At 31.1% G+C, this 14,715-nt stretch overlaps 1 protein-coding gene across 1 annotated transcript in view; it reads right to left on the reverse strand.

Annotated features, from left to right (window-relative positions):
* Positions 1-853: 853 nt before the first annotated feature.
* The window catches only part of LOC104520413 (glutamate receptor ionotropic, kainate 2-like), a gene marked incomplete at both ends in the record, with an annotated part of 27,342 nt that continues 13,480 nt past the window's right edge, over positions 854-14,715 (reverse strand). The window contains 2 exon segments of the mRNA XM_010162098.1: positions 854-1,060; positions 14,689-14,715. The exon segment at positions 14,689-14,715 is cut by the window's right edge and continues 30 nt beyond it. Coding sequence (XP_010160400.1) covers positions 854-1,060; positions 14,689-14,715 — 234 coding nt within the window.

Genomic DNA, 14,715 nt, shown 5'->3' on the forward strand with positions numbered 1-14,715 from the left:
GAATAATCAACATCTGTTGCAACAGCAATACCAGATTATTTTTTACGAAAAAAGCACAAAGATAACAACCCTTCTAGTAAATATGAATATTTTGATTAGCAAACTCTGCTCATCTGCTGAAATCTTAAAGCAAATGGAAAGAAGATTAGTGAACATTTTTCTTCAAGTTCTTCATGCAGTTTCTACCATTATTAGGAGGTTTCATTTGAAGTAGCTATAAAATAGTCTCTTCTTGACCAACAGGCAAAGCATGCTTTGAAGGACAAGAAGTAATGCTTGCCTTACTCATTTGCAAGTAATTGTAATAGCATCTGTTTTGACACACATTGCATTACTTTGCTGCTTCAGTATATGTTAATATTTTTGTCTTACTGCTGGTACTTTATTGTTAATATTTCAAGAAAGATGTTTCTCTTCTTTGTATATATCAAATAATTTGTGTTTACAATACATACACAGAAATTTCTCTAATACAAACTCTCAGATCCACTTATCAGAAGAGGAGGTCTGACTTCTATTGATTAATGAAGGCATAGGTTTTGTCACAAAAAAACATATGTTCGTTCTCAGAAATAAATTCTGAACACTCTCTATTTCATATTTTGATTTAGGCATATACCACAGAAGAACTAAACCAGTTTGGCAGAAAAAAACACTGCCTATAGTTAAAACGGAGATCCAGAACAGTCTTAACAAACAAATTGTGATGTGGATCTTCTTGCATTACTTCTTTTAACATCCACATTTTCCAAAACAGTACTATTCAAATGGTATTATCATAAAAGTTTTACAATTTGTATAGATAGAATTGAAATTTAAATGCATAGTAGAAAGCTTCTAAAAGTTAACTTACATGATCAATTAGTTCACGAACCATTCCATTCCACTGTCCGCTGGCATCTTCCTGGGCTCCATATTTGCCATCCTCCACCAGTCTAATCTCATAGGAAAATCCAAGGATAGTAGACAGCTCCCTGAGGAGGTCAATGCAATAACCTTCAAATCGATCATTTCCATACAAGGGTTTGTCAGACTTCTTGAACATAACATACGGCTCTTCCTGTAAAAATTAAAGAGTAAGAATGGATAATGAGTGCCTCCATATCTTCTATTTTTTTTCTTTTTAAACTAAAGTAGTCCACCGTCATGATAGCACTCCCTGTAAAAAGAACTAAAATGAAAAGTACAATCTTTTTGGGTTTTGGTTACATCTGTCTAAAGTTTATCTTCAAACCAGAGTTAATCAGAAGACCCTCTTTCTCATTTTTATTTGAAAAAAGGTCACTGTAAAGACCATATACATATCCTCAAGGATTTCATATAAACCCTAAATTTAAATGTGCTCCTTAACAAGTTACATTATAATAACATTAAATGCCTTTTTGGAATGGACATTTTAAGCTTCTTGAAATGCAGAAACAATATGTTTTATCAATCAAATACTTTAAGTATTAGGTTTTATGCTTTTCCTTCCACTAGTTTTTTAACTGCTTTCTCAGTGCTTTGTTAGCTAAAGTATAGAAAACCCACAGGGGGAGAAAAAAGTCAGTGAAATCACCAACTGGTCTGTTGCCTCAAGTTGTAGGCTGCCATTTACAAGAGTGTAGCAAAACCAGATAAAAGTTAACATAAAAAGCAAATTATATGATATACATTCCATGAACACTGACTTTATTTTCTCTAAACATTTATGTTCTTATATTTAATTTAAACTACAATGTGACTTTTTTGAATAAAGTAATGTGCAAACAGAATAGTAAACAAAATGATTGACAGAATATTCATAGTTATGGGAAGAAACAATATTTAGCAAAATATAGGAATTTTGCATCTGTTTCTCAATATAGGATAACCTTCCTCAAATACGAAGCTGAAGGGGAAAAGACAGAAAAAAAAATGGTAGAGTTTTCCACTACAATATGGCACCGGTATTCAAGTTGTATTTGATAAGTAAAATACAAAACTCAGTCTTTGCTCATGTTTTAGACAGGTTTTCTTCATTTTTTACAATAATAAAAAAATAAGCACCGAGTAAGGCAAGACAAATGGTAGTAGATGCAATTACTGCACCAAATACAATTCTCAATGAATAATCAGATAAACTCTCCAGGGTAACTTAACAAAATTCATACAGCCCTAAATCTCCACATCAGCACTCAGCGGGGTTAAAGGCACTTCATTCTACAGGCATCTGACAATTTTAATAAGGATTTGTCAGCATTTCTGATGTAAATATATTTCTTGAAGTGTCCCATGATTTAAGCATTATATCTGCATAAAGCTGGAATTTTAGCATATAAGATTTTACTCAAAATGCAAAGGGGAAAGCAGGGAGATCTCTTGCTCTTACAGGAACTGTGTTCAGAACAATATGTTCCCCTGTTGCATCTTAAACTTTTTTCCTAAATAAATAAAACCACTGGATCAAGATTCTGCTGAGATTCTCTTTTATACACATTTATATACTTCTATAATAAGATTACAACCATATTTAAAAAAAAAAGTATATCACTGATCTTCATACAATTAATAAGGAATATAACATGAAATAAATTGTTCAGATAAACTATTAGGATGTTTTGACAGAAACATTTTAAATAGATAGGCTAACGACTTCAGGAGTGCTCTTCTAGATGTAGTACTGACAAAAAAAAGACCTGACTGAAAATGTGAAAGTTGAAAACAATTTAAATGACAAGGATCATTAAATAATTCTTGAGAGGCAGAGACAGTGACAGAGCAAAACTATGTGTGAAAACAGTTGTTAATAGACTCAGACAATAGACATGAGATATCTCATAGAAAAAAAATTGTAAGGAAAACAATTTTTCAGGTGAAATGAGACTTCCTTAAAGAAAGCATACTACTTGCCAAGCAGAAGCAATGCTAAGACAAAACACAGACAGTGCAGAAAAATAAGCAACAAGACTCAAAGATAAATTCTTCAATTAACTGAAACTCAAAAAAGGAAGTGTGGAGGAAGTGAAATGTAACTCAGAATGTGAAAGACAAAAAAAAAAAAAAGCAAACAACCAATGATAAAACTTATGCAGGGACAAATGCATAAATGCCAAAGCAAAAAATACAGTATACTTAGTAAATTATATTAAGGATAAAAAGCTACATTCTAGAAGCAAGGATAAAAGGAAATTCAAGGAACTAGTTCAGCTGTTGCACAGCAGGAAGAGAAAACCATGAAAGTACATTACAAAGACAATCAAAGAGTTTGATGTTTTCCCTGTGCCTGTTTTCTCTGAAAAGGCTATCACATAGTGTACGAAATTAATACAAGAAACACGTGTAAAAGTGCTCAGGCTAAGACATGAAAGATAATTTCAGTGAGTCCTTGAAATTTAAGTATTTTTAGGAAATTTGGACCTGACAAATTCACAGAAGAACTGGGTTTACCAATTTCAGATCCATTAGGAACTACATGGAGTTCCTCCACGTGGAATTCATGGAGGTTTCAGGAAGACTTTAAAAGGCTTTAAACTCTTCCCAGTTTGAAAAAATTCACAGACTGGAGAAAGGAGGGCTATGAAATTGTAGATTAATTAAAGCAACTATTAGAAAACAGTATTTATATCCTAAGCAAATTATAAAACTATTTAATTTGTGGAAACCTAAAGTTAAGACAATATAGAGAAGGGAAGTTGAGGAAAATTATTACACCACGTTATATGTAAAGTCATTCTCTTCTTCCTAAAACATATTAAGAAAATTTAACCACCAGAAATGTGTACTTCATTGAAAAAGGTTCATTAGTAATCTGGAAAGTTATGATATGTTATATGCCTTTATAGTATACAGTTAAATATTTCCACTTACTCTTGAAGGAAAAAGATGTTAATTGGATGTGTATTCACTCTACAGTGAGGCAGAATCAATACTGAAAATGATAAGTTTCAGAAAACAGAAGAGTAATTAAAAAAATGACATTCAAAAGGAATTAATATTTTGACACTTCAGATGGATAATAAATTGCAGAAATTCAGGAAGAAAAGAGCTGATTAAGTAGTAATTCTGTAAAATTCTGTTGTAGATATTATAGGGGATCATGTGCTACATTCAATAATATCACATCATTAACTGGAAAAAAAAAAGGCAAAAACTGACCTACTTAGACCTACTTTGAGCAGGATTTGGGACTGGAGGACCTACAATTGTCTCTTCACATCAAAATTATTCTATCATTTCATATTTTTGACACTTTGAATGTTTCTGTTACTGTATTCCACTCAGTTTTGAATACTGCAGTTCAGGAGAAACATGAACCAAGGTCTATAAAATAGAATGAGAAAAGACTGAAAGAGTATAAGCTGTTTCACTTAAGGAAGAACAGAGTGAGAAGGAAGTGGTAAAAGTCTTCAACACATACAAAGTTGTTACAAAAAGGAACCAGAAAAGTTATTTTCTGTAGAGGGGAAAGGATTTAACGGCCTTAAATTCTGGGAAAAGAAATAAAGGTTAGAAGTTAGGAAACACTTTATAATGGTCACTATACTTAAGTGTGACAGTAGGCTAAGAATTCGGACTGTTTTGGTAGAAGAAAAAGCTAAGCACGATCACCTCCTGATAAAAAAAAAAAGTCTAACAAAACAGCTACCTGTGGTAACTGTTTGTGGTATGAAAAGAATTTTTTTCATCCAGAAGTAAAACCATGACAACTGAAAAATTTTCCATTTCAGCTGTGATGTTCTGTGGTTTTGGAATTTTCTAAAATGTCTGGAACTTCTTTACCAACAGTAGTTAATTTAAATATATTATCCTATATTAAATTAGGATTAAATACTCAATAAAATTGTTTAGCTACACTTTAAATCCTAAAATTTATTTCTGAAGGTGTGAAGAACTCTGTTTCAGATGTAAAAAACTTAAAATTTGTGGTTCCCAAATATGAGATTCTATATAAATCTCTGTAGACATTATGTAATTCCTGCGTAGCTTGGAATGCTCATGTACACAGAAACCTAGACGTTTACTCTCTGAGTTGTTCAGCTATTTACAGAGTCACACATTCCCCAGTCTCTCTACAATCTTTAAAAGGTTCTTGACAATTTTGTTTCTATCTTCCATCCTGTGCAATCTTGAATTATATGGGGCAAAATTTAAAGATGTGCAATATCAAGGAAGCAGTATAATTGCTGATTCATGCTTTTATGTCTCCTTCACCTTATAAGAAAAGTAGGGTTTTCTTCACTAAGCCATACATGCCTGCATATTTTCCTGCAAGATCATGACAGTAATCCTCCATCGCTCTGTATGTTCTTCTAATGCTTTTTTATACTTTGGTAAAAAAAAATCTTGCAGTAAATTCTGGAATTCATAGCTCTGACTCCATACTCTTTTATTATTCTTTAATCTGACTACCTTGGATAGGGCTACAGTACTCTCTATGCTACTATTTAATAATTATAATATTTTATTATGGAAAAAAGCTTTTGCAGAGAAGACTGATCAATGAGTTATTAATACTGTCTTAATATTTTTACAATCCTTACATTAAGCCATCAATTAATGGCTCTTGTTGCTTTTCCTTATAGCCTTCCACTCTCCAGATAATGTGCTTTCTCTAATCAGAAATTTTATTTGCCATATAAAGCTTTTTCTTACTTAGCTTCAACAAGATTCACCTTTAATTTGTCAGGAAGCAATTTTTTGCAGCTTCATCTGTGATAGTTTTTATTAATCTCAATGTTTTCTCTAGTTCTTCTCTTTTTCCTCTGGTAATATACAATAGACATTCTAAATACTGAACATCATTTATGTATTCTGAACAAGTCCATGCAAAGGATCTATTACGTGCTTTATTTGTTCAAGTTTTACATGTATAGTATGGACTAACGTAAAACAGGTTGCCAAGTACACTCTCAGGAAAGTGTCTACGCATTAAATGCATGATCACCATCACTTCTTAGTGGATTATCACTTCCACCAAAATCTTTCATTAGGACAATTATCATCAATTAGGTAGACAGAGTATTTAAATTGAGTGATTCATAAAGATCTGCAACTGGTTTATTTTTATTTAAATATTGTTCACAATTTAATTTTGTCCTTCAGTTCCCGAAAATACAACCTTTACAAATGACTAGACCATATCAAAAATGAGATGGTCAGACTTGTTTTCAGAATGTTTACAAAGTATTCTTTTAAATTTTCTAAACAGTTTCAGTTGAAATTAATAGTCTTTCAGCTGGACACATATTCCCAAAAGAAATTTCTGCCAAGTTAGCTGCCTAATTCAAGATCATCACATACATAGGTGATTTATTCAATGACCATTGAACAAGAATGTACACCATTTGAGACTAGAATACTTGGATTTTGTTTGGAAAACATATTTTTAAAGGAAGTTGAAGAAAAAACAGGAAACTAACCAATCACTTACTATATAGAGGGTCACTCAACCTCACCATGTATACCAGCCTACTGAAGCTGCCCATGGCTGCTAGCATGAGAGCAGTCATCTTAAAATTTTGTCTTAGACCACCATAAAAATTAGTGTGTGAGTGACAGAGCAGAATTTATAAGGTATGCAGAATTTATATTCTATAGTTCTGATATAAGTACCATCTTAACATTCAAGGGAAATATGCCTTTAAAGGTTTGTATGGTTTTCTATCCTGTTTCTATGGTTTTCCATCCAAACTACAGCTTGACTGTAGTTTGGATGTAATAAGATGTTTACTTTTCAAGCGCAGAAAGTATCACAACTAGTTATGAAGTGGTAGTTTTAATTGTCAATGATTGTGTGTCTTTACTTTTTTTGGTGCACATGTAGACCCTATGTGGAGTGCATGTTGAACCATGCAGAGGAAAAAAGCTGCCTTTTAAAAACCATGAGGTAAAAAAAAAAAAAAAAATATTAACATATTCATCAACTGTTCAGTCTAAAACATAAGGAAATCCAAAATCCAACACAGAGATTTGTGAAGAGTTAAGGAAGTTAGAAAATATTTTTGGAGCATTTTTGGTCTTAAAAAAAATCTGTATGAAGTAAGTATATAGTAGGATGAAATCTTTCCTTTCCAGAAATGTTTTTCTATATCTTAGTAGTCTTTAAATTCAGATGAATATAACTCTGCAATACCCTATACAACTCTCAAAGATTCAAGATAAAATGAGAAGATCAGGTTTTATTCTCAGAGACCATTCTAGGTCAGTGAAAGAAGGTAAATGAAAGACAGCAAATTCTAATGACTCAAAAAGTGGTGTGATACCAAGTGATCTTGTTTCATGAAATACAGGTTCATGCCTAGTTAAAAAGATGTCTAATTTAAAGACATCTAATTTATGTGGTCTTTATCTCAATACAATGTAAATCAGTTATCTGCAAAAGCCACTAACTAGTACCTAGTCCAGCTGACTAGAAAGAAATAAGTACTTTTTCAATACAAAACATTATGAGAAAAAAATTAACCAGGTCTAGAGAGGATGCAAGGTAGAAAAAATGTTTTGTTAAAAACTTAATTATAATTGTCAGGATAAAAAAATGAGAAGAATTTGAATCATGATAATAAACCTAGCAGGAAAATATACATTTTCAGAATAGAGAATTTCCTATTTCAACCATTAAGAAAAGACCATATTAGCCAAAATACTCGTATTTCTTGTTCATATGTCATATATTAATTGAATTATTCTTGGTAAATGTCGTAAAGGATAAATTAGAGGATGAGACGTCATTTATAAATGCATGTCACTGAGTGTAACTACATATGTCTATGTAACAGAAAGCAGAATCGGACTTTTATAATCATAAAAGACACCAGTCTGACTGAAATATATAGCAGACTGACACAATCAATGCTAATATTACTGAAAATAAGTAAGTAAGTAAATTAATAAATATTAAAATATAAATACCTAACTCAAAGGTACTAAAAGCACTTTTCATATCAGATTCAACTGACAGGTAAATAAATAATTACAGAATTAAAAGTTAATGTTAATTTAAATATAATTATGATAATTTCACTACTTATTTCACATATAAACTGACTGGACATATCCATTTTGAAGTGAATATCTGCAAAATAATGGAGCATTTTATAACAAACATAGAAAGAGATCATCGAAAGTTTTCATAATACATAGAAATCAGTCCTATCTCTTTCTTATCTGTTTAAGCTATGTTTGACTGCAAAATTTAAGTTTCTTGAACTGGTGCTACATAAAATTTTGCAGTGAAATTTATATTAAAACTTGTCTGTCCAGAGTTTAGTCTTAATCAAGTAAACTCTTCTGAAAAGCAATATGTTAAAATCTTTCTAGGCATCCAGTCAGTATATATTTGTTATTCTTTTCAGTTTACTTTTTTTTTTTCTTTAACCATTGATCCATTTTCTTATGTTAACCTCCTTAAAAAAAAGTGTTTTTATTCTGATAACACAAATATTCGTTGAAAAGTAACAAGGAGATATTATGCAGTCAAAGATTTTTTTAAGGTGAACTCAATAAAATGCTGTATATTTTAGTATTTAAAAGAATATTTTTGAGAAACAATAATGAAAATCATAATTTTATGAAAAAAGTTTACCCTGAGGGGTAAATAATTAATCACTGTTGGGTGTAATTATTTACTTAATTTCATCAACAGGTCAACTTGCTACAAAAACTTAAGATCCAAGTAGTCATTCAATATTTCATAAGACTAAGGCATCTACAATGAAGATTGATACAGAAGAGCCTCCCCCAAGCCAGACAAGCACTAAAAGTGACAATGTAGATAAACTAGTAAATGCAAGTAATTATTTTTCTGGGAAAATTTACTGCAAAGTACACTAAACTAAAACTACTGCAAATAATGATAAGGCAATGTCCCCCTGGCTGCCTGGTGAACTTTAATCACAGCGATTATGTGGTGAATTTTAATCATCACAGTGATTCTTTTCAGTGACAGCGAAGTCAAAATAATCAGATGTTGACAGTCATTTGTCATAGACTATCATCAGAGCGGGTAGCACCCTTCTGGATGCAAAAACCAGGAAATATCAAGGAACAGAGATTACATTAAGTCTTTATTTGAGATAAATAGTCTTCTGAAGTCCAAAAATCAACTAAGATAAAAATTTGGCACAGGTTTCAAAAAGAACAACACAGAGGAGTCAAGTTTCAATTATATTGCATTAAAGGTCAGATTAAATGATCAAAATGATTTCTTCTGACTTCATGTACAAAGCCTCCATGAATGTAAACAACTGGTTTTCTCATAACTCTCCAAGTTGTGTACCATCTCCAAACAAGTGTACCATCTCCAAAGGCTTTTTTTTCATTAGGGATTTCAATATAACAGTTTTTCCATTACACATTTTCATGTGTTCTACTTGCAAAATATATCTGTATTTGGCTTTTTAATGCATAAGTTGCATCACAAACTTAAAGCTTCCCTACACAATAAAAGATTATTGTCTTATGTTTCTATATATTGAATCAATATGGTAGTTTTACAGACTTTTTACTGTTTAAAAGATAAAACTAACACTTGAATGAAAACCCACTTATTCTATACAAGTGTGGGCATGGAAAAAAATTACTGATAGAATTCTTTTATATTTGGTTGTCTTGATCTGTATATTTTCTTTTCATATTTGGACAAGAATTACTTACTTGAAGTATTCCTATGAGCTGTATTATGTTTCAACCACAAAGATATTACTAGAAATAACAACAATAAATTCTACATTTCAAATTATTCTAATTTTAATTTTTATGGATAGTTCTAAAACATATGGATTGTTCATTAATACTTTCAATATTTTTTGCATTTTTTAAAGAATCTAGAATTTTCACATTACTGTCAGTATTGAAAAAAGCAAAACAAAAGTGGAAGCTCTGATGCTGAAAAGAGGAAAACCATCTTCAAAATTTGCCAGTTAGAACAGAGAATTTTAATCATTAGTTTCTGTTCACCAAGGATACTAGAGTTAAAAGGCTGTCATATTTAGTTAACATTTATGTCAGATGTAAGGAATACACAATAGGTTTTCCCAGTTGGCAGTCAAAATTCAAGTGGGAGATGTGAAGCAATCCACTAGTTACAATCAATCAAAACAATGTAGTATATTAGACATCCCACTAGACACTTGAGCCAGAATATTCTGATAGAAAAACTAAGGCCAGACACAAGAAAATACCAAAGTCGCCTTCCTCCACTATACTACCTACAATAGAAATTAATTATGAATATCCTTACCTGACATATTTTAAGATATTTCCTGGAAGTTTCCCTAATAAGATGTTTTGGGTCATGAAATGTGTAGTCATAACTATGCTTTGATAAATCATGGCCTGAAGAACTCAAGCCATAGTTGTTCAATTCTGCAGTTTTGTCAGGCTCCTAAAAAAAATTAGTTTTATTTTTTCCTCCACAACTTGCTTATAACTTGGACCAGACTTTAAATTAATTCAGCTGCATGCCAAGAATGTATAGCAAATTTCCATTCCAGTAAAGCAAACCAGAGTAGATGCCAATTTCAAGCAAAACCACTTGACTCAATAAACCACAGAACGTAAATTCATTAAACTGTTGTAACACTGCAGACTGTACTGAACTATTTTTCAGCTGAATTGAATTATACTGTCTTCATGATATATGAAGAATATAAAAAATGTTATTAGGTCTTACTATAATGGAAAGCAAAATATTGTTTGATGTACCTTAAATTTTAAAAAAACTGTGCGGAAAAACAAACAAACAAAACACAAACCCAAGACATCCAACAAATACAGCAACCATTTTCCTAAACTCATGGCCCTTGGTGTTCATAAGTGCAAATCCTGAAGTGGAGTTATAAACTGATCCTTGCCACTATGTAAAAAAAAAATCAGTTCTAAATAAATAAAAAATAAAAAACCTTTAAGTTTTTCTACTAGACAAAAAAAGATTCAACTATTTTGTGTCAGTGCACAAAATTCAAATAGATTTATGACAGAGATAATTAAGTATGGCTACAACATCATCAGGGACCAAATATTATTGAAAACATTTAGGTATTGCTTGAATCATTCCCAAATGGTAAAACAATAATTACAATAAAATGCCTGCATCAGGTATCTTTCCTCAAAATATACCATAAAAATGAAAGTGATAGAGACTACAGTTCTGTGTAGATGAATCGCCTGTCTTTATAAAAATGAAAGGTAAAGTTATTTTTATATATATACTAATTTAAAATTTGGCCATTAAAAACTCATGCTTTAAATATAATTTTTTTTTTTAAAGGGAGAAAAATTACACAAAATGAAAAATTACAAAGTAACAGAAAACTGCTAAATTTGAGATTATCACACACCTTTCATAACTTTCACACATTTCTTGAAAAAAAATAAACTTGACAACTGTAAGTTTTTCGGAGCTGTGATGTAAGCAGATACAGAAAAACACATAAAAGCTATAAGGGAAAGGAAAGGAGCATCCATTCCAGCAGAATGCAAGTGAATCTGTATGATAAGATCTGAAGGGTGGTAAGCAATTTAGCAAAAATAAACACCATAATCATGCATTTATAAATATGAAGATTGAATTCCAAAGTTAAAAAGCTTCCAAAGTAAAGGTAGAATATGTACAAAACCAAAAATACTTAGATACTTATATCTAAAACATAAAGGCGGGGGGGTGGAAATAATTGTTCAGATAGCTGGAATAACAAAGTCAATTTAGAAGACTCAAATTATTAAAAAGCTTATGAATTAACTTGAAAGGTTTGTTGGTTTTTTTAAACATAGAATATTCAAAATGTAGAATTTTATTTGTAGAAGAAACTCTGGAATTCCAGTGCAGATGGGATTAAAATCAAATAACACAATAGTGGGGGACCAGAACTTGGAAATCAGACGTGTTTCTGCACCAAAACTACATGCCAGTAGATTTCTGAGAAGTGGTGCATTCCTCGGAACCCTGACTCCTTTTTGTAATAGAGCTACCAAACTACTGATAAACCAAGAAATAATCTTTCAGATGGTTATCTATAGCATGTGTTATGCAGAATTCAAGACAAAACAATCACATAGTTTCATCCTTACCTGCAGTATATGAATTTATGAATTGTAGTTTATTTATTACTATTTTGCCTATCAATATATTTTCATCTTCAATAGACTCAGCCACCACTGAATCTCAGAATATACTCACAGTTGTAAAGGTTTTAATCATTACAGCATAAAGGAGGAAAAAGATCATTCAGAATCTCAGAAGACAGAATTAAAAATAAAAGAAAGACCAATACCTTCAAAAGAAAAATGAATGTTAAAGCAAACTACAGAGAAAGCTAATCAAGGCTCCACAGCTGACAGTACACTATAGACTGTTGTAGGGAATTATTAAAGTGAAAAAAACAGCATACAAAAATCACATGGACGGCTGAAATGAGAGAATTGCCTTTTCTTAAAGCAGTGTTTTCCAGACTGAAAAAGGAGAGAAATGGAAGGTGATGAATAAAATATTTTTCTAGGAGCTGTAGTATTTTGTATTGTTACCTTGCATTGCTACAAAATATTCAGTAATATGCTTTCTGTCCAACAGAAATGTGTCTATTAAGCACAAAAAGATAGAGCTACAAAAGTAAACTAGTACATGTGCTCTCTGCACCAGAACAATTTTTTGTACTTTTCAGTATTCTGAGTACCAGTCTTGTAATGTCTTCATAGTTGAAAAAAAAAATATTACAGTTACCAAAGTTTCCACTGAATAATAACTGAAGTACAAAAGACAAGTGAGCAACTCACAACCAATTTAAAGTCCTCATATTTAATTTATTTAGATATGTGCAAAGAGGACAGGTGCTTATAAACCACTAATAAAAAGTTATCACCTAAGGAAAAGGGTATCTTTGATTACAGAAAGTAGCTGCTGTCATAAATCTCAAGAGTCTACTCATGAGCTTTACCAGTCCAAAATCAGTACTCATTGATTGTGCTGCTGCTTACACTTGTGCTTCTTACCTTTTCTTGAGATCATTATTTCAAACAAAATCATACAAGTGTAACACTTTAAAAAATCAATATGATATATACAGTATATGAACTCAAACTTGATCACTAGATAGATGTTAAAACAAATAAACTTGAAACATGTTAAGTTATTGAGTGTTTCTTATGCAATCTTGTAGGGACTGATCCTTGTCCCAGTATTGTTATCACTGATCTGGAATCAAGTATACGGTGCTTGCTAATGAAATATGTGGATGATACAAAGGCTGGTTGAGTAATGAGGCGAACAGGTACTAATAGTGATAGGACTGTATTCTGGAAAGCAGTAATTCTAAAAGGCAATTAGGAAAAATGTGAAACATAGTTATAAATCAGTGGAACACTTCAAGAAAATACTAGACAGGATATCTGGATACAACATAACAGGACTATGGAGGGGGTCAACTGGAATTCCTAAGAAACATTACTTGATAGTGCTGTACTTGTTATGTACACAAAATTTGATAACTTCTAAAGGGAAGTGGGAATGTAAAAGACAGATAATATTCTAGAGAACAAGTTTTTACTTTAAAAGACTATAAGATTTTCTTTTACTTTTTATAAAAAAGAAACCCAAGAGATTATATGTTTATAAGCTGTAATTAATCATAACAAGAACTTACATCTGAAACTGAGTCAGCCAAGTTCCAATTGTATATCAGGTACGTGTTTTTCAATTAGAGGAATAAATAAAAGAAAGGATTCCAGAAGATTTTCTATAATTATAATTTCTATAATTTGAAAATCTTCAAATAAAAACAGACCTTATAAGTAACCAAAAGTTACCCACTGGATGATATTTTATGGCTTATGTTACATAAAAGTTTAGAAGCAGACTGGTATTTGCATCTATGTACCTATGAAAATTCATTCTAGCTTGAAATATCAAAATATATGTTGGTAGGTAGAAGCTTCTTTTTAAGGAATAAAACTGTTGAGAAGTGAATTATTTTTTGATATCTGAAAATTCACAATAATGGTGGCAGCAGACAAACACAGCAGACACACTTCTGTAAAGTTTTTTGTTTGTGTTGAAATTAAAATTACTATTTCAAAATTATGGCATAGAAACTAGTGAACATTTATTTTTACATAATTAAATGTATGTGATTATAAGTAAAAAGAAAAAATCTCATACACCACCATGTATTTGTCAACAATGAGAATGAAAAAGAAGTTACTTAAAATGTTTCTTCTGATCTAGTTCAAATAATATCTCAATTAAATTTATATATTATTAAAAATTTCAACTTAATAATCAATAATAACAATGATGAAAATAAATGTTAAATACTTCATACTTTCCTTAGAGACAATATCATGGTGTTAGATTAGCAAATGAAAGAAATAAATTTTGCTGTCTGAAATCATCACGCTCGTAGCTAAACCACTTTTTTTAAAATAAAAACCTTTTCTCCTCTCACAAGGTGCTGAAGTAAATAGCTTTGTGAAGGAACTAAACACTTCAGTCTATAATAAGAAAAGTGAAACTACTAATCAACTGACATAACTCTAAAACTGGGATAATTTACTTACAATTTAGATGAGAGAAAATATCCATGGCTAGCTTAACAACTGGAGTTCATTCATGACACAGTAATTTCTAAGTAACTGTAACATACTACAGACTGTTCATTACTGTTGCAATTGGTATAGGATATTCTATTAGCTTTCCTTTATAACTGTATTTCTGGAAATGCAAATATAATTGCTTACCAAGATGGTGGTAACAATTAAAGAGCG

This window comes from Antrostomus carolinensis, unplaced genomic scaffold (assembly GCF_000700745.2).
Source record: "Antrostomus carolinensis isolate BGI_N321 unplaced genomic scaffold, ASM70074v2 scaffold3702, whole genome shotgun sequence".
NCBI classification, from domain to species: domain Eukaryota; kingdom Metazoa; phylum Chordata; class Aves; order Caprimulgiformes; family Caprimulgidae; genus Antrostomus; species Antrostomus carolinensis.